The 21498-nt window shown below is 42.1% G+C and overlaps 1 protein-coding gene across 6 annotated transcripts in view; it reads left to right on the forward strand.

The window, feature by feature from the left end:
- The window catches only part of Filip1 (filamin A interacting protein 1), a 200765-nt gene that overhangs the window by 136609 nt on the left and 42658 nt on the right, over positions 1 to 21498 (forward strand). For all 6 annotated transcript variants that reach the window (XM_070010843.1, XM_070010842.1, XM_070010844.1 and 3 more), the window contains one exon: positions 209 to 387. In XM_070010843.1, the coding sequence (XP_069866944.1) occupies positions 209 to 387 (179 nt within the window). The remainder of the gene's footprint in view (positions 1 to 208; positions 388 to 21498) is intronic.

The raw sequence follows: 21498 nt of genomic DNA on the forward strand, positions 1-21498 counted from the left end.
GTAGTGCATGCCTGTAATCCCAGCACTCAAGAGGAGTAAAGGTTGGAGGCCAGCCAGAGAAAATGACACCGGAAAGGGCAGAGATATCCCATTCAGTGTTCTCCCTTTTCCATCCATACATCACTGGGTGAATGAAAATGGACTCCTTAAAAAGTTGTCTGCAAATGAGAGCAAATACTCAGCTTTGGTGCTGCTTTTGTTGGTGCAGCTGGACAGGCTGGAGGAGAAGCAGAGGGAGACGTATCGGCGCATGCTCGAGCAGCTGCTGCTGGCCGAGAAGTGTCACCGGCGCACGGTGGACGAGCTGGAGACGGAGAAGCACAAGCACACGGACTACATGAACAAGAGCGACGACTTCACCAACCTGCTGGAGCAGGAGCGGGAGAGGTAGCCTGGGGGGGGGGGCATGGTCAGACTCCTGTCCCTGGGGCCTGTGGACAGGTGCCCAAGGGTGAATTCCAGCTTTTGAATAGCTTGTGACCAGAGAGAGAGAGAGAGAGAGAAAGAGAGAGAGACAGGCTTTTCCTGGGATGATTACAAGAATAGAGAGCCATGTTCCCAGTCCTGGGGCTTGAACTCAGGGCCTGGGGCACTGTCCCTGAGCTTTTTTTGTTCAAGATTGATGCTCTACCACTCGAGTTACAGCTCTATTTCTGACTTTATTTTTCCTGGATAATCAGAGATGAGAGTCTCATGGACTTTCCCTGCCTGGGCTGGCTTCGAACAGTGATCCTCATATCTAAGTCTCCTGAGCAGCTAGGCTTATAGGCATGAACCCTAAGGATGTTAATAGACATGAAATCACAAAGCAAACCAGGAAGCTCATATTTGAAATTAATTAAGGAAGTATCTACATTTTCAGATTCTTCCTACAAATGGCTTTCTACTTGAAATAATTTACCTTTGGTCTTCTTTTAAAAAGACGGGAGTTTGAACTCACGGCCTCACACTTGCTAGGCTGGTGCCCTATCACTTATGCCATACCTGCACTTTTGGCTTTTTGTTGGTTAAAGAGATGAAGAATCTCATGGACTTTCTTGAACTGTGAGCCTCCAGATCTTGTCTGTAGAGTAGCTGGGATTACAGATGTGACTCTGTGGCACAAGAATGAACATCAAGCCGGGCACCGGTGGCTCACTCCTGTAATCCTAGCTACTCAGGAGGCTGAGATCTGAGGATCTCGGTTCAAAGCCAGCCCGGGCAGGAAAGTCCGTGAGACTCTTATCTCTAATAAACCACGAGAAAACCGGAAGTGGCGCTGTGGCTCAAGCGGTAGAGCGCTCGCCTTGAGCTGAAGAGCACAGGGACAGCTCCCAAGCCCAGAGTTCAAGCCCCACAACCGACCAAAAAACAAAAACAAAAACAAAACGAATGAACATCAACTTCTTGAAATTTACCATTGTAAAGGAATGCCATTCATCCTTGATTTCAGTGTAAAAATCATATTTGGTTGTGTATAAATTACTACTTATTTAACTTTCTAAAGAATGGATACCTGTTAAAATGCTTTAAAAAAAACTCACAAAAACAAAAGAAGCTAAAATAGTTGGAGTCTCTCCATCTGTTCTTCCAGGTATTCTGTTTCCTCAACCCAGAAATTGCCATATAGGAAATGCCCACCCCAAGTTCAAAAGGCTTGGAGGTTTGCTAATGAACTATTCTGTAGACCTTTTCAATTTGTTTCTCCTTTCCCTTACCACGACTTTCAGTCTTTAAAACCAATGACATTGAATCGAACGTTTTGCTTTAGCAAGCATGTTAGCATCCGTGATGAGGGCTGGTAAACTGACAGGGCCTGGGGAAAAGCTTTATCTATTCTGGCTTTATTATCTACTTTGTTACTTTAAAAAAAAAAAAAAAAAGGGATCCAGACACTGGTGGGTCATGCCTGTGATCGTAACTACTCAGGAGGCTGAAGATCTGAGGATTGAGATTTGAAGCCAGCCTGGGCAACAAAGTCTGTGAAACTCTTATCTCCAGTTAAATGCCAGAAAACTGGAAGTGGTGCTGTGGTGGAGCACTAGCCTTGAGCAAAAGAACTCAGGGCAAAGAAGAGAGAGTGGGGGGGGAGGGGAAGGAAAGGAGAAAAAGAGGTGGGGGGAGAGGTTTTTTGTTTTTGTTTTTAGATTAATTTATAGACTAGAAAAGCTATGATACTAAGAGTAAAGTTGGTTGGAGGTGTGGCTCAGGTGGTAGGGAACCTGCCAATGAGCTGAAAGTGTCACTTAGAGAGTTCAAGTCCCATCTTGGACCAAGTAGGAAAAAAAAGCAAATAACCAATACTAAGACTAAATGGAAGAATGAAACTGAGCAGGTTGTATTTGTAAAGGATTTGCCTTCTTGTTGGAAGATTTACTTATTGGGTTTGGAACATCCTGGAAGAAACAGAAATAGGAATGTGGCCAGAGGCTGGCGTTAGAGGCTGTATTCCTAATTTATGTCTGCTTTGAGTTACTCAGAAGCTCCTGGAAGCTAAGGCTTACAGGCCTTGTGTTTGAGCAAAAAGATCAGCAGGGCTGACACGTTGGGGTACCCAGTAAGAATAAATCCTGCCTGTGAGTATTTAAGAACTCTCCGACCTCAAACAACAGAGCCAGCAAAAAAAAATTGACAATATAAATTACATATATCAACCAGGCACCAGTGGCTCACGCCTGTATGTAATGCTAACTACTCAGGAGGTTAAGCTCTGAGGATCACAGTACAGAGCCAGCCCAGACAGAAAAAGTACAAGAGACTCCACCTCCAAAATAACCAGCAAAAAGCCAGGCTGGAAATGAGACTCAAGTAGCAGAATGCCAGCTAAAGGAAGGCAAGCAAGCATGATGACCTGAATTCAAATCCCGCTACTGTTGAGGAGCGATATTGCATATAGTATACACATGTCATATATATATCATACATACCAGACCATCATCTGATTAGATACTATGTTGGAATGTGGTCAAGATAAAAATGTAACAACTTGTTCGATATTACTCTGTGTGTGTGTGTGTGTGTGTGTGTGTGTGTGTGTGTGTGTGTGCACGGGCGCTTGTGCATGCATGCATGCATGCATGTGCTACTTCTGGAGGCTTAAACTTGGGCCCTGTCCTTGAGCTTTTATGCCCAAACTATCACTCTTCCACTTGAGCCACAGCTCCACTTCCTGCTTTTGGGTAGCTAATTGGAGATAAGAGTCTCATGAACTTTCTTGATGGGCTGGCTTTCAATGGAACTTTCTTGATGGGCTGGCTTTCAATCATGCTTTTCAGATCTCAGCCTCCTCAGTAGCTAGGATTATAGGCATGAGCATTGGCATCCAACTGATAACGACTTTTTAAGTGATCTGAAATTGGGACAGGAATGTGTCTCAGTGGCAGAATAATTACGTAGCTCTGGGTTTGATCTTCAGAAACACAAAAATAATTAAGTAGGTAGATAAATAAATAATATCTAAAATGAAATGCTTTTAAAGAAGACTTGGGTGAATTGCTTTTGATCACTATGTAAACTGCTTTAGAATAAGATAATGTCTTTTCTAGAATTTCCTTCCTAAACTAAAGGTCCTAGTTTACTTAGAGTTGATTTAACTGCGGTATGTGCTGATTGAGTGACTACTTAGCTCTTCTGTTTCTTTTGTTTTCTTGTTTTCCTAATTTTTGTATTTTGTAAGAGTAACTGAAAATACTAACATGATAGCTTTATAGTTTAAAGGGAGTTTGTCTTTTTTCTTGTGTGTGTATGTGTGTGTGTGTGTGAGAGAGAGAGAGAGAGAGAGAGAGAGAAAGAGAGAGAGAGAGAGAGAGAGAGAGAGAGAGAGAGAGAGAGAGAGAGAGAGAGAGAGAGAGAGAGAGAGATACCAGAATTTGAATTCAAGATCTTGCACTTGCAAGCACTCTACCACTGGAGCCACAGTTCCCACTCATTTAATAGGGTCTCATTTTGTTGTTGCCACAGACACACCGACCTTGAATAGGGAGAGCTCCTTCTATTTCCATTTCCTATGAAGCTGGGATTATAAGCATGGGCTACTGCACCTGTTCAATACAGACCATTTGTATTTATTAGACAGATGTCCCAAATATATTTATTTACCAACTTCATGTTCATCAATGCTAGAAGAGCAAATTCAATCCCCTTTTTGGAGCTGATTTTTAATACTATTAAAACAACTAAAAAAATATTCTCTCCTGAGTAATACTGATATCTAGAAATTAGGTCAAAGTCAAAATGTGTTTTGGAAATTTACCTTAATGAGCCAAGCGCTGGTGGCTCATGCCTGTAATCCTAACTACTCAGGATGCTGAGATCTGAGAATCGCAGTTCGAAGCCAGCCTGGGCAGGAAAGTCTGTGAGACTCTTTTCTTCAATTAACCTCCAGGAAAAAAAAAATAAAAACAAGAATAGAAGTGGAACAGTGGCTCAAAGCAGTAGAGTGAGTGCTAGTCTTGAGCAAAAGAAGAGCTCAGGGACAGTGCTCAGACCAAGTTCAAGTCTCACAATCCACCAGAAAAGAAGTAAATAAAAAATTACCTTAATGAGCTTTGCGATTCTTCGATCATCAGTCTGTGTCCTGAAACATTTACATGTTAGATGAGAATTTGTGGGGGTTTTAATGTCAATGATTTTTCCCTGCACAGCTCTGAGAGCTACAGTGTGTGATGTGGGCGCGCTCTGGCAGACACTTCATTATAAATAGAACAACCCGGGACGATCCTCATGGCTTATGCTGGTGCATCTGAGTTCTTGGATGTGAGGAATGGGGGCGGGGGGGGGGGGGGTGAGGGGAGCCTCCAAAGTCCGGCCTAGGGATCCCTGCCGTCTAGAAAGGTGCTCTGCTAAATCGGCTTTGGGTTAAATCCTCTTTTTTGAACTAGGCGGTCATCATTAGATCTACTTATAGGAGTTGGCAGGTTGCTGACCTCGGGCATCCTTAAGAGGGCCCCATGCAGTCCTGCAGCCCTGGCTCAGGGCTCCCTGCTGCTGCCCCCTCCCATCCTCGGAGGTGGGCCTCAGGGCGGGGAGCCCTGGGCTCAGCCAGGAAAGCAGCTACAGTTCTGAGCACACGTGGGAGAAGACCTCTGCAGAAGGTTCCCAGTCCTCCATTTGCCTCTTTGCCCTCCCTTCTCATTCTCCGGCAAAGGCCTTCATGGGAGCAAAACTCCAAGCCAAGAACTTTGCCTTAGGGAGCACGTGCTTGCGTCTCTTCAGTGAGCACCAGCAAAGGAAGGACGCGAAGCTGGGGATGAGCCAGCCTGCTTGGAGGCTTTCATGCTTGGAGGCTCTCTCAGCGTGTCCCCCACGGGGGTTTTTGGATTTAGTGGTAGGAGGGCAAAGTGGGGTGCTCAGAGCAAGGGGTTTCCCCCATGACACCAGCAGCATCCAAACTCCTCTGTCTACTCGTCCTGCTCTACCAGTATTGTAAGGTGAATTATCCAAGAAACCACACGTTGGAAGATGGAATACTGGAGTCTTTATTACACAGTTAGCATGCCACATGAGGCCCATGGTTACAAAGGCCTGCAGCCCCCAAATGCACAGAACACAGCTAGGAAACAGGCCAGAGGGGGTAGAAGGAACAAAAGCAACACCAACAAACCAACTCAGAGCTGAATTGGGACTCCATGATGACCTGGAGAGGAGTCAGGAGTCAGGACCCAGGACAAAATTTTGGAGTCACACACGTGGCATGGTGTCATGGCGCCGGCGCTGGTTAGGGCCTAAATAGGGTCAGCGAAGTGGGCAGGCCCACAGGAATCTCCCAGTCCCAGGCTGGGACTGACAGGTTCAGTAGCCTATCAGCCAGAATCCCTGCCTCCAGGAATCTAGGCACGCCCATCAGTTGGGAAGAGGTGGCGTTTCCGTTCCCCCAGCATGAAGACAAGATGCCCGATCCTACTATCCACCATGTGGCCAACATGGCGTGGGTCAGACCTGACATCGTTTATTCAGAAGGAAGTCTCACTTTCTTGCTTCCTCTGGGGTGAAAAAAATGGTTAAAGTTAAGAAAACAGAGGTCCAGGTACACGAGTACTGAGAAATGATCCAACATTGTCAAGTGGAAACCAGGAGTGCCAGGCCTTGAGCTCTGGGATCAGGCCTTGTCTAGATGGAGACACACAGCCCTCTTGCAAATGTGTTCTTTATGTGTGTGTCGGCTTCCTTGGCACCAGAACCCTCCATAGTCCAGACTATGACACAACACCTGAAAATGAAGGATGGTGACTGTCGATGAAGATAAAAATGAAGAGAAATTGGGGCCCCTGCTGTCTCTACCGGGTGAAGGCCAGAAGTTTCAGAATAGCAGCCTGGATGAAGAGCCCGGGGACTTGCTTTGAAGTGTGTGTAATTTAGGTTGCAGTTTCTTTGGGTAACTATGCAGCCAGGGTGATGATGTTTAAGAGGCTAGGTAAATAGAGCCCCTCAAATCATCCTTGCTTTGCTACAGGGACTTTATTTTTTTAAGAGTAAAAAGAAGAGCTGCAGAAATTACTTCTCATTTTACAAGGGTTGTTCATTTGATCTGAAATAAAAGATGGACACACTCAGGAGTTTAAATGGCCAGTGTACTGTTCTGGGCTTCCTTTATTGTAAGGCAGCAGATTATAATTATTTATGGCCATTATGTTTTACATACTGACTTTTGCAAAAACCATAGTCCCCAAATCAAAAGAGAAAATAGTATGAAGAAATGTACTGTTTAATTAGCGTGTGTGTGTGCTGGCAGTGGAGTGCTTGAACTCAGGACCTGGGAACTATCCCTTAGCTTTTTCACTCAAGGCTGATGCTCTCGAATTTGAGCCAAAGCTCCACTTCTGACTTTTTGATGGTTAATTGGAGTTAGGAGGCTCACAAACTTTTCTGTCCAGGCTGGCTTTGAGTTATGATCTTTACAACTCAGCCTCCTAAGAAGCTAGAATTACAGGCATGAGTACATGGGGCCCCACTCAATTAGCATTTTTAATAATAAAGATCAATATGTCTTTCATTGCATCACTTAAGATTGGATAAAGACATCGGGGCCCAGTGGCTCACACCTGTAATCCTAGCTACTCAGAAGGCTGAGATCTGAGGATCACGGTTCAAAGCCAGCCTGAGCAGGAAAGTCTGTGAGACTCTTATCTCTAATAAACCATTAAAAAACTGGAATTGGCACTGTGGCTCAAGCGGTAGAGAGCTGGCTTTGAGCTGAAGAGCACAGGGATAGTGCCCAAGCCCAGAGTTCAAGCCCCATGACCGACGGGGGGAAAAAAAAAGATTGGGTAAAGAATGTTCCCTGTCTAAAAGCTATATTCCATTAAGTCCATATTTCATGTGAACTTGACCTTAACATGCGTAATTCTGAGTGCATGACATCATCTTCAGAGTGTGTACTTTATTCCCCATCTGAGCTGCATGACTTGTGATTTTAATCTTAAGCTTCCCTAAGGTTGTTCCAAGAATATCTAGCTAAAGAAAACACAGTTACATCAAAAAAGTGGTCTGAGACTTAGAGAATTATTTGTGTGTGTGTGTGTGTGTGTGTGTGTGTGTGTGTGTGTGTGTTTAAATGATAAGTCAGTGCTGTTTAAATCTGCCATTGTAAATACAGGTTGTAAAGCCTTCGGTTTTATAGGCTCAGAAGGGACTACATAAATAATGACATCATCATATAATATCGCAGCAGAGCTTCCAAGTATATATTCTTTTAAAAAAAATACAAATCAGTGTCCCAAGAGAAATTTCTTAACCTGTGTGTCCAAGGCTGTAGGAACAGGGGGCTTGAGTGGAAGGAAAGCTTTCAAGTCCTTATTTACTGTTGTTTCTTTAGGTTGGTATGAAGGGGAGGTGGGGGTGCGGGCTGACATGTCCCTGTCCGTTCAGTTGTGGCTTGGCCTGCTGGGCAGTGATCAGCCACAATCTAGCATTGCTCTGTATTTATTTATTTGGTGCTAGTACTGGGGATGGAACTCAGGCCTTGTGTTCTCTTTTGGCTTTTTCTACTCAAGGCTGGTGGCTCTCGTACTTGAGCCACACCTCCACTCCTGTCTTTTTAATGGTTCATGGAGATAAGAGTCTCACAGACTTTCCTGCCCAGGCTGGCTTTGACCACGATCCTCAGATCTCAGTCTTCTGAGTAGCTAAACCTAGCCCTAACCCTAACTCTGACTTGAAAAAAGAGTCATTTAATTTACTAAGGGAAACATAATGACAGATCCATCCAGAATTAATCAAGACTTTCTGTCATCTTCTGGAATCATATGGAGCACACAATAGAAATTATTAAACACCAGAAAGGATAAAAGACTCAGAAAAGATAAGCTAGGCGTTGGTGGCTTATGCCTATAATCCTAGCTACTCAAGAGGCTTAGATCTGAGGACCATAGTTCAAAGACAGCCCAGACAGGAAAGTCCATGAGACTTCTATCTCTTATAAACTGCTCAGAAAAAGCCAGAAGTGGCACTTTGCCTCAGTGGTAGAGCTCTTGCCTTGAGCAAAAGAAGCTCGAAGACAGAACCCCAGCCCTGAGCAAAAGAAGCTCAGAGACAGCACCCTGAATTCAAGCACCAGGGGAAAGAAAAAAGATAATTGTATTTTACAAATGTGTTGTGGCCTGCAGGTAGCACCCTCTTCATTAGTAAAATAATCTCTTTCTGTATATAGATATATATGTATGTATCTAGATATAGATATGCTAAGGAAGATTGATGAGGTATCATGACTGGTTCCAGAGAACAATGAGAGTAGCCAATAAGGTCCAACATCTTCCAATTGATCTGAAATATCATCTCTATCTTTATCCTATCAAATATCTCTATCTATCTATCTATCTATTTATCTATATCTATCCATCTATCTCACCATCCCTTAGCTTTTTCTACTCAAGACTGGAATTCTACCACTTGAGCCACACATCACTTCCAAATTTTTGCTGGTTAATTTTAGAGATTTTTCACAGACTTTCCTGCCTAGCTTTGCACTGAACTGAAATTCTCAGATCTCAGTCTCCTGAGTAGTTAGGATTAAATGTTGTGAGCCACTGGTGCCCAGCTCGATCATTAAAATATACAAATGCCTTGTGAGTTGTACAGCTTCTTTTCTGTGTTATTCTTGCTATAGAATACCAGACTCTCTCAAAAATCTATAACTTAGTCATCTTCTTAGTGTCCTGCAATTCATTTTAATTCCAGAAGCCATGAATTTAAATTCTAACTGTTACTACTTACTGGTCTGTGGCCTTGGCTAGGCTAATGTTTCTGATTCTTGGTTTCTATTTATACAGAATAAAAGAATAATTGAGACAGTTATCATACAAGGAAAGGTATATAATGTCTCTAAGTTATCATTTCTTGTGCCCACTTAATGTATAAAACATGGAAGAAAACAATGTAAGCTCCACTGAATCACAATTTCTATTTTGTCAAATTCAGAAATTTTGAAAACAAGGCAAAGTATCAGAAAAGTAAACTCTTGGTATTTGAAGATAGGTATTTTTGTATTTAAAGCAGGTAGACTCAAGAAAATCTAAAAGCAACCACAAACACTTGGAAAAATCAGTAAGATGTGGTAAGGTACAAAACTACATAGAATCAGTATTGAAAATTCAGTCATTTTCCTGTTTCCAAGTGACAAAATAATATGAAATAGGTTAAATAAATTTAAGAACATGAAAGATCTACATTTTAAGAAAGAGAGAAAGAGGAGTCGGAACTATGGTACAGTTGGTACAGCATTAGCCAATGAGCAAAAGCATCAGGTACCGAATTCAAGTCCCAGTCACAGACCTAAAAAAATGTAAGCAAGCAATGGAAACAAGTCCTTGGATAAGAGGAATCAACATTACAAGATGTCAACTCTCCCTAGAGCTTACTGAAATTTTAATGTGATCCTAATCAAAATATGAAATTCAGAGTGGGCATCAAATGAAATGCCTATACTTACATGTTCACTATAGATAGACAGTAGTGTATGTGTGCAAGAAAGAATAGTGCAAAAAGCAATAGAAAACTGTCTCACTAGAAACAAAAACGTAATACCAGAGTTTGAACTCAGGTCCTTGAGCTTCTTTGGCTTACTTGCTTGAATTGTTTCTCAGCTGGCATTCTACTACTTGAGCCATATCTCTAGTCTGGCTTTCTGCTAGTTAATTCAGAGATAGAATCTCTAAATTTTCTTCTTGTGCTGGCTTCAAAATGAGATCCTCCAGATATCAGTCTCTTGAGTTGCTAGGATTACAGGCATGAGCTACCAGTATCAAGTATAAGAACTTCTAAGGTTCTTATACTTTAAAAAAAGCTGCCATTTGTGTAACAGTATGGTATTTATGGAAGAGTAGCCTGATCAACAGAACCAACAGAATATTTGGAGATAGACTACATTAATTATAGCAAGTTAATATATTTTAAAGATGGCATTCTAGATCAGTTGCAAGAAGTTAGGTCCCTTATAGTAATGGCTATTATCATAATCAGACATATGGATAGTACAGATAATTTATTTGTAAACATAGGAAACCACTGATGATATTTTAGGTCATTTTCTTCTGGCTTGATCTGGTTTTTGCTATTTCAGAAAGTGCCTGTTTTGGCTTATGTTAGGGGAAAAATGTAGCATTTACCTTTTAAGACTCCAAAGGACAGATAAGTCCTCTGTAATAAAAAAAAATTCTATTAGAGGAGTAAAACACAATTTTAAGACATATAGTTGAAAAATAATGACTTATTTTCTCCAAAAAAGTATTATCATTTTAGCCACATAAAGTTTTATGTGAAGTAAAATAAATGATAACTATAAGTATCCTTTGGAAGAAAAATTACCACAGTAATCTTTGCTGAGGTCATAAATTTATTGCTGTACTTTACTGCCTCCTAAATTTAAAAGAAGTTACTAAATTAGAAAGAAGTGACAGGATGCTTTATATCATGAAAAGAATAAGAGATTAAACACAATGCAGACTGAGTTATTGGAATGATCTACAGAATAGCTTTCTTTCCCAACAACTGCATAAAACAAACCAGTTTAACTGTGAAAAAAATGAATCTGTACCTGTCTACCAAACTGAAGGTCGTACAAGCACATGTTTGTCACATCAACTTTATGTCCTCCTTAGTGACATCCGGCTACAAAATTTACTTAGTTTAGAAAACCTAGAAGAGGTTTACTGTATAATATTTTAAATTAAAAAGTTCATCACCAGAGTTGGAGGCGTGGCTCAGAGGGTAGAGTGTCAGCCAATGAGTGAAATCATCAGTTATCTAGCTTGAGAACAGTCTCAGAATTTTTTTAAGTTGATTGTGAGTGACACAGTAAATATATGCCAATAAAAATTCAGTCCTATTTTTCACTGTTAATGAGAGCCCGAAGAAAATAGACAAGAGCTATGAACAAACTCACAATGAAAATCATCAGAAAACAACAACCAGTCTAGCTAAAATGACACTTTGAGGGACTCATTTTCAGTCAGTGAGTAAAGCCTCAAACCCTACACGCATGACCACTATAGATAGTGACTAACTAATGCTTCCTCAGTGACATTGTTTATGCTTTCCAATCTGTCAGGACAGTTGTAATCCAAGCAGTTGGAGTGCCAAGCAATTGACAAATCCTGAGCTTTAGGTCAGCAAACACCGTTTCCAATAGGTTTGTTTTTATCAGCAGAACTTAGGGCCTCATACTTGCTAAGCAAGTGTGCTATCATTTGAATCACAGCACCATTCCTTTGGCTAGTAATATTTCAAGAAAGGTTTACACTTTTTTTTTCCTGGGGCTGACCTCAGACTGTGATCCTCCTATCTCTGCCTCCTGTAGTGTTTGGATTATAGGTCTGAGCCCTCATGCCAATATGTCACCACCCACGGCCCTACAAGACAATGATGGACACCAGACCGTGCAATTGAAGTTTGGGACACCAGGGGCCTGAAGTCTTTTGCCAGCTTCAGGTGTCCTGGGTCCGTTTTACAAGATATTTATTGAATAGGGTACAGGTGCATACACAGAAAGTAAAGTCACAGTTTCCTTAAGTCACAAACACCAATAATGTGATACCATCTCAATCCTTGAAGTCACAAGCACCAATCACGTGGTCTAATTTTACTCAAGTGAGAAATAATCTCTTTATCTCAAGAAGCAGGTGTAAGCAGCAAATGACTTACGGTTAGCATAGATTTTTGTCTATTGCCATATTCCCAGAAAGTTTGGTGTGGAAATAGCTTACACCTGGGTAGAATGTACATTCCCTTCAAGCCAGGACCGATTGACCATTTGGGAAACTCTGAGCGTTCTGAGAGTTCATGTTGGGAGGAGGCATTCTATCCCCCTTTTCTATTATTTCAGAAAGTATCACTTTCATTTCTGTTTGAACCAGCATACGCTGGATGCTAGAAGATAAACATTGAAATAGGCAGGGAGCTAGCAGAATAATCCCTAAAATAGAGGCTATTGGGCCCAGAAAAGGCAAAAACCTGGAAAACCATTCTGGATGTCCCCGTTGATCACTGAACTTTAACTTTTTCAGCTCCTGTTTGAGCTGGTCTAGCTGGTTCTGAATCTTTTGAGCATTGTTGGTTATATTAAAGCAGCATAATCCTTCAAATTGTTCACATCCTAAATCATTTTTCAACAGCAAATAATCTATGGCAGCTCGATTTTGTAAAATTCCTGTTTTCAACGCCTTCATCTCCTGATTTATTTCTCCCAAAATTATAGCTGTGGCATTTGTCACTTGGTTGAAAATGCAAGCCAGCCTGCTGAGCTCCCTTTGGATATCTACTACAAGTCCAGGGACAGGTGGAACAAAAGCTGCAGCCACCGCCATATCAGCAGCGTTTAAAAGCACAAGGTGGTCATCACAATTTTGGGGGAGATCATGCCTTATAAGTTCCATATTCTGATGGATCAAATTACTAAGTAACAGAGGCACCACTCTCCCAACATAGCAGAGTCCTGAGTAATTTTTCTTTAGAGCACGATATACCTTTCCTCCACAAAAGAAAGACCAGCCAATGCCAAGTCGTTTCCCCCTAGACAAACTAAGTCTTGTCACAGATGAGCAGTTACTAAGGTCATCTACACAGCTGAAGCATAAACATTCATGATGGACTATAAATGCAGGGTCCAAAGTTAATTCATTCTCTAAGATCTCCTCTTCTTGGTCAGTAACTTCATCCTGAGTTATATTTGTGTACCCTTCCAAACTGACAGCAAGCCCTACTAAATTCTGTATTAGCACATTTTGCACAGAAGTGCCTTCCTTGATGCAAAAGGAGGTTTTATTCATGGTCTTAACGGCCAATTGAAGCCATAAGTTTGGAGAACTGGTAAGTTCTGACTCCTGGGCCAAATGTACAGTGACGTTTTTCCCTATAAGAACGCTATCTTGTGGGTAGCCTTTCTGTATTTTGGAACAATTATATGTTCCTTCATCCTCAGGGGAGGCCATAAATTTAACTATACCAAATTGGATATTGCCTCTCTTAGACTGATCAGAGATGTTAAACCAGGGCCCCTCAAGCCTTTTCTGACTAAATATTTTAACTCCATCTTTATACCAATGGACAGGTCCTATTTCTGAGTTGTTACATATCACAGTACAATTTAAGAACAACGGTTTACCCAGTTTAGGAACCCCCGAAACATAGGCTTGTACTGAGCAAGAGGCACTAGCAGTATGAATAAGTGCAGTCATCACCACAAACACAGACATCGCATTAATCTGCTGTCCCTTATCCTTTAAGTGTCTCTCAGCTTCTTGGGAAAGCGTCTTCATCTGCCCCTGGGAGGGAAAAGGCGCTGTTCTAATTCCCACTGCTCTCCCTGTGCCTAGAGTTATCTTCATCTTCTTGAAGGATTCTTCCAGAGGTTCCTCCATGTTGGATGATTTCCTCTTCATTTCTGGGCTTTCGTGTCTGGGCTGGTAGCCAGCTGTCCGCTGAACCTGTGGACACACAAGCATAATCACTGCCCCATACTTCGACAGCTGCAGGTTTCCAGTTGTTTTCAGTGCCATCCTTCTGCCCTATAGGTTGGCAGGCAGATTGAAAGTTTTTTGGGTCTTTCCAATGTTTATCTGCTACTGGAGTATTGGATGGAAAATTTTAAGTTTCAGACTTAAGGGTATAGAATGCCATTGCTATCTGTTCTTTGGGGGTCCAGGGATCTGAACCTATCCCTCCTTTTTGTTTATTTAATTGGGACTTGATGTAAAATTATTGCGTTCCACAGTTGCTTGACCTTGTGGATTATAAGGGATTACCGTAATATGTTTAATTGGCTATTTATTTAGGAAAGTTTGCAATTTAGCACTAGTGTTGGCAGGGGCATTGTCTGTTTTAATAAAGGCAACATCCATAGCAGCGAAGCAGGAAAGAAGATGGGTGATGACATGATTAGAAGTTTCTCCCGATAAAGGCATAGCCACATACAGTGAGAGAAGGTGTCAATATATAAAGGTGTCAATGTATGAAGTTTAATCGAGCAAAGGGTGATAATGAGTAACATCCATTGGCCAGATATCATTGGGATTTTAAACCTCCTGGGTTGGTTCCAGGAGAAAATGAGGGCTGAGTAACGGAGGCACAGGTAAGATAGGCTACGATAATAGACTGAGCCTGAGTGCCAGTTAAGTGAAATTTTGTCTGTACTGCACGAGCACTGGCGTGTGTTAAATTCTGCCAGTCTGTAGCTTGAATGAGTAAAGGATCAATCAGCTGGTAAACAGAATCATTTCCCTGGGATAAAGGGCTGGGCAGTTGAGAGTGAGCCCGGATATACCTCTCAAAAAGAGGGAGGTTCTTCTCCCCAACCTCCTTTGGTAACTCAGTAAAGAGAACATTAACGGGCGTTTTCTTTAAGGACAGTGTCATGTGGCCACATATTGTGAGTCTGTGAGGAGATTAAGAGAAGCAGGCTCACCCCTGAGTAACCAGTTAATATCACCAAGTAATTTCTGAAAGGCATTAAGCAGTTTTAACACCTCTGTTCTGATTTGAATTTTCTGTGGGGCAATTGCATTACCAGTTATTTTGATTCCCAGATAAGAGTAGGGGGAGGCTTTTTGGACTTTTTCCTTTGCTATTCACAGTCCTGAAGCTGACAGCCTCTCCTGAAGCATCCTGAAGAGTTTGTCCAGCATGATCTCATCAGGCAGAGCCAACAATATGTCATCCGTATAATGGATAATATAGGCATCTGGGAAAGATTCCCGCACAGGTTGCAAAACAGCTCCTACGCAATATTGACCTATAGTAGGGCTATTAAGCATTCCTTGAGGTAGAATCCTCCATTGATAGCGCTTTGCAGGTTCTTTCCCTATCTTGTTCTGCTAAGAGAATGGTAGAAAACAATCCTTTAAATCTATAAGTTTCCAGTCTCTAGGAATCATTGTGGGAGAACATAGCCCTGGTTATAAAGTGCCCATGGACTGAATTACAGCATTTATTTCTCTAAGATCTTGAAGCATCCACCATTTTCCTGATTTTTTTTTCTTTATAACAAATACTGTAAGATTCCAAAGATGGACTGAGGGCTCTATGTGTCCAGCTTTGAGCTGCTCCCGAGACAAGTGGTACAAAGCATCCAATTTTTCTTTGGCTTTTCTTTTTCTTTTCATTGACTAGCTCATATGGGGGGAGGGGGGGAAGAGTTGAGCCATTAAAGAGGCAAGGGCTTTGGATGTCAATCAGTGTCCATCAGGAAAAACCTGGCAGGGTAGAGAAAAAATTTGAGTATCCCACTGTGCCAGGAGAGCTCTCCCCCAGAGCTTGACTTCTATATTAAAGATGAAAAGTTCTATGTGTCCCATCTGACCATCAAGCCCTGTACAGGTCAGTATGGAAGCACTCTGCCTCACCTCTTTGACCTTCCCTACCCCTGACACCTGAATTGTCCTTTCCAATTGACCGGCCGGTGATTTTGAGCAATAACAGTTACATCAGCTCCAATATTTATCAGTCCTCTGAACCTTTCATGAATTGCACTTCTGCTTTGATATGCAGTGGAGACAGTGTGGAGGCCATAATCTGAATATGTGCATTACAATCCTCATCAATTACACTTTAGGCCCTTTGAAGTCCAATACTTCTTCCTATAATTAATCCTACTGTACACTTAGGTACAGGCCCATAAACCTGTGTAGGTATTTTAACAACACCCTGATCAGGAGTCAAAAACATAGGGGCTACAGTTTTTAGTTCCACCACTGTGCTGCCTGAGGTAGCAGCAACCGAGTCTGAGAAGTGTATGCGGTGGGAAACTCCAGACCAGCATCTGCTGGGCCTCGGGTACTTGTTTCCAGGGCCCTGAAGGGGGCGCCCACTGGCCTGTTTCTCAAAGGGAAAAGAGGCTTGCCACTTTTGTTATATCTAGAAAGACACTGACTACCCCAGTGTCTTCCTTATTACATTTAGGGTACATTCCAAATGGGTTGGGCCTCTGTTTGAGAAGTCTTTGCTTTCACGACATTCCTTTTTCATGTGCTCTAATTTTCCACATCCAAAACATCTGTATTTTTCACTTTAAGCCTTTTGATGGCTGTGGCCAGCAGGTTAGCATTATAGGCAGAGGAGTCTATGTCATTGCAGGCATTAATATAGTCAGTGAAACTGCCATTGACAGCCTTAATGGGAGTAAAGCCTTCTGGCATTCTGTGGTGGTATTATCAAAAACGAGCATTTGGAGAAATAGGTTTCTTAGCTCAGCTTGTGGCCCAGTTTTATTAAGATTGTCCTCCAGCTGGGCTATAAAATCCACTTAAGGCTCTATCTCCTTGCTTTTACAAAAGGAGTAGCTGCCTGACCTGACTGTGCTGTTTTTTTCCCCAAGCCCTGAAGCAACAGGTGTGTACTTCATTGATTGTCTGATCATCAAACCTGTCTGCTCAGATACTCGCAGCCACGCCCCCTGCCCCCATCATCTGGTCCTCCTGGATTTCTATGGGAGGCTGGGCATGTCAAGTTTTCAAACCCTGGTTGCTTCTTCACTCCACCATGTTTTAAATTGTAGATATTGACTAGGTTCTAGGCAGGTTTTGGCCAAGTTTTCCCGCCCTGGGGAATGAGATGTTCGGCCTCTACTCAGGCCCTGAGAATGTCCATAGTATAAACAGAGGTGGTCCCCTAGGTGATGATGGCCTATTTAAACTCCCAAATAGTCCTACAAGGCAGTGCTTCGTGCTCAGCATGGAAAATGCCTTCCTGAGGGTTGCCACCCTCCCCTGGGTTGATTGGTTGTAATCGAACCAGTGCCAACCAAGTTGCATCAATGTAAGCATCCAAGTCCCCTTGTTGCTGAGCCCAACAGATTCCTGGAGAGACCAGGGAACTTCAACTCATTAAAGGAGGGCACCGAAGGGTTTGAGAATGGTTTGACTTCTCATTCTTCATCACCCTCCTGGGATTCACATTTTTTATTCCCCTTGCTACCAGATCTAACATCTTCCAACACATGTTTATATTCATTATCACAAGATTCAGAATTCCCAACCTCATTTTTGTTGTTGTTGCTTTTTGTCACAAGAATCAAAGTTGTCACAAGGCCCCAAATTTTCAGCCACATCTTTTTCCTGCACAGGATTTTCCCCACACAGACCCATACTCTGAGGTGGCTGAGGGGTTTGAAGACACTGTAACACTAATATGATTAAATTGCATAAAGACGAAACTTTTAATGGGATTGTATCCCCCCTGGCTTTGAGCCATGTAAAAGGATCGCACAATCTCCCTCCATTGTTATACCCACAGCATCTCCTGTGGAGATAACCAATGACTATACTTTGCTATATACCAGGCCAATTTTTCCATATCTTTTCTCTTTACTTTTATCTCTGACTTTGTCAGCAACATACTTACTGGGTCAAGATATCTGGCCGTGTTGCTTTGAGCAAACCCCATTGTTACCCTGGAAGTCCTGAAGCATGTCCTAGTGCATTCCCAGATCACGAACTCTTCAGCGTTCCATGGATGACTTTTTCCATGTCATTGGTTCATCTGCTGTCTCCTCTCATGCCCCACATTGGGTGCCAGATGTCGCGATCCTCTGCCACGGAGACAAGACAATGACAGACACCAGACTGTGCAATTGAGGTTTGGGACACCAGGGGCCTGAAGTCTTTTGCCAGCTTCAGGTGTCCTGGGTCCGTTTTACAAGATATTTATTGAGTAGGGTACAGGTGCATACACAGAAAGTAAAGTCACAGTTTCCTTAAGTCACAAACACCAATAATGAGATACCATCTCAATCCTTGAAGTCATAGCCACCGATCATGTGGTCTAATTTTACTCAAGTGAGAAATAACCTCTTTATCTCAAGAAGCAGGTGTAAGCAGCAAATGACTTACGGTTAGCATAGATTTTTGTCTATTGCCATATTCCCAAAAGTTTGGTGTGGAAGTAGCTTACGCCTGGGTAGAATCTGCATTCCCTTCAAGCCAGAACCGATAAACCATTTGGGAAACTCTGAGCGTTCTGAGAGTTCATGTTGGGAGGAGGCATTCCATCCTCCCAATCCTTTCAGGTCTCAGAATTGGACTTTTGGAGACTCTCACACCAATAGATTTTTAAAAACTGAACTGATGTATTAGTCAGATGTATAAATTCTAGAGAGAATAAATAAATCTAGATTGAAAAGCAACTGCTTTCCAGATGACCATTTTCCACAACTGAGTGGGCACTCCCAAACAAATTAGATGGAGCTTTTGGTTCTGTGGACAAAAATCAAATATTGAAGCCAGGCATCAGTGGCTCACTCCTGTAATCCTAGCTACTCAGGAAGCTGAGATCTGAGGATCACGGTTCAAAGCCAGCCCCAGCAAGAAAGTCTGTGTGACTCATCTCCAATTAACCACCAGAAAACCAGAAGTGGTGCTATGGCTCAAGTGGTAGAGCAGGAACCTTGAGCTGAAGAGCTCAGGGATAACACCCACGCCCAGAGTTCAAGCCCCATGACCAACACACACACACACACACACACACACACACACACACACATCAAATATTGAAAAAGTGGTAGGTGAATTTTTTTTTAAATCTGTAATGAGAAACTTTGGGAACCCTGCTCTAAATTAACTACACTAACATCACAATAAATCCAGTTAAATGTTTCATCCTAAACCTTTAAGGATGGTGATTTATGTGTTTATATCTTTTTTTTTAAGCACTGATGATAAACTCAGGGCTTTGTGTGTGTTAGGCAAAGTATTCTACATCTTAGCCATATCACCAGCCAGGTAAAATGTTTCATACACCAAGGAAGAACGAAGAAAGAAAAAATGCTGGAAAATGTATTGTCTCTGCACCAGATGGAAGAAGTGCATGCTTTTTATATTTTATGTTCTTTGTCTAGGGAGGAAGAAGGTACTCAGATTTAGGATTACAAATCTTGGGTTCCAGAGAGGGGAAGGAGATGTGAGAAGGTGATGTTTTCCATGTACGGAGCTTGTGTGTGCTCTTCTTTCCAAGAATGCTTGTGTCTGGAAAAACACACCTTTATGGTGGTGGAAAGTCTGAACAGAAAAGATTAATCAAAGGTTGGGTCTTCCATGCTCCGTGCATAACATATTCAGTTCTCAATGCGAAATCTTAGCCAAGAAACAATTTGAATAATATTCAGGGACTGAATGGGAGTTTCAGCGGCAGCTAAACTAGAGGTCTTAACTTTTCCATCTTACGTTGGTTGGATGATGTGCCTTAAGAACTCTCTGTTGCTGGGTGCCAGTGGCCTGTGTCTGGAATCCTAGCTCCTCAGGAGGCTGTGGTTCAAAGCCAGCCCAGGCAGGAAAGTCTGTGAGACTCTTATCTCCAATTAACCACTCAGAAAACTGGAAGTGGCGCTGTGGCTCAAGTGGTAGAGTGCTTACCTTGAGCTGAAGAGCTGAGGAACAGCACCCCAGCCCAGAGAGCAAGCCCCAAGACCAACCAAAAAAAGAAAAAGAAAAAAAAAAGAAAGAAAGAATGCTTCCCTGACTGAAATACAGCAATGCCACATTTGGTTGATATTGTAATAAATAACAAAGACTAAATAGACCAGAGTATACCTCCCTTCTAATAGCACACTAAACTAGCCTATATCAACCATTTCCAGACCTGACTTCTGGAATCAGACCCCATGCTTCCTTGAGCACTTAATACCAGACAAATAAAAGTAATTCTTAGTGAGTCCTGTATAACACTTAGGGGGGAAAAAAAATCTCCTAAGACGAAAGCCCACTGAATTGGCAATGACCCCACACACTGAAAAGCTTCCCCCTTGTCAGATGCTAAGCAAGATCTCTCTATGTTCAGGAATCCTCTCCCAATTGCTTCTCTTCGTGATCAGTTTTTTTTTTTTTAATTTTTTTTTATTGTAAAGATACTATACAGAGGGTTACAGTTACATGAGTGAGGTAATGAGTACACTTCCTCTTGAGCATTGTTACCCCCTCCATTGTTTTCCCCCTACCATCCCCTCCCTCCCTCCCTTCCCCAAGGTTCTTTTTTTTTTTTTTTTTTTTGATTGTGATTAAGTGATTACTTAATTTCCGGTAATTCACAGTATTGTGGAATAATGATGCTCGTTTAAAGTCACAAGTTCATTCTAACTTTCCTGGAGCAAATTGTCTATCACAGTCTGTAATATATAACGGTGCTCACATGTTATATACCATATCGTGATCAGTTTTAATAAGGAACAATTCTTTTTTTTTCTTTTGTCGGTCATGGGGCTTGAACGCTGGGCCTGGGCGCTGTACCTCAGCTCTTCAGCTCAAGGCGAGCGCTCTACCACTTGAGCTATAACACCACTTCGGGTTTTCTGGTGGTTTATTGGAGATAGGAGTCTCACAGTCTCTCCTGCCCGGGCTGGCTTTGAACCACGATCCTCAGATCTCAGCCTCCTGAGTAGCTAGGATTACAGGCGTGAGCCACCAGCGCCCGGCTAGGAACAATTCTTTAAAAGGGGTTTTTGACTTTTAAGTCTCTTGGTCAAGTCATGACAATCCATGATAACCATATGGAGGCTCTGGCTCTAAGTTCCATTGCTTCTAAGTGCTGTGATGATTCTTAGGATTGGGCCTGAAGACCCATTGTTGCACTAATAACCCACTGCGTGCATTCAATAACACTGGAGCACACATTTCAGTAAGTGCGCAATAAATTGAGTACACTCAGAAAAAAGACATCCTCTATAAATGAAAATATTTATTTCAGTAAATAATAGTATTTGAGTAAATGTCCATACTTCACCAGTCCATTAGGATTTTTAATTTATTATTGTCTTTAAGTAGTTGCTCAAAGGAGTTGCCATTTAACAAAGCAGCTGCTGAATACAATATATCTTGATCAATGTCACCCCTTTCAACATTTTCACCATCCATCCCAGTCCACCCCTTCCCTCACTCTTCTTAGATATACATTGGCTTCTTGTCTGTGTTTTCCCCCTGTTCTCCTCTTCATCTGTCCAACCCTTTCCCTTACCCCGTCCCACCCCTTTCGAGTCCCTGCTTCCTGATGTTTTATTTTGCTGAATTTATTTTGCCTTTCTAAGGAATTGCATTACTTGAGATCTCC

The sequence above is a fragment of the Dipodomys merriami genome, unplaced genomic scaffold (assembly GCF_024711535.1).
Source record: "Dipodomys merriami isolate MVZ:Mamm:240054 unplaced genomic scaffold, mDipMer1.0.p SCAF_8, whole genome shotgun sequence".
NCBI classification, from domain to species: Eukaryota; Metazoa; Chordata; class Mammalia; order Rodentia; family Heteromyidae; genus Dipodomys; species Dipodomys merriami.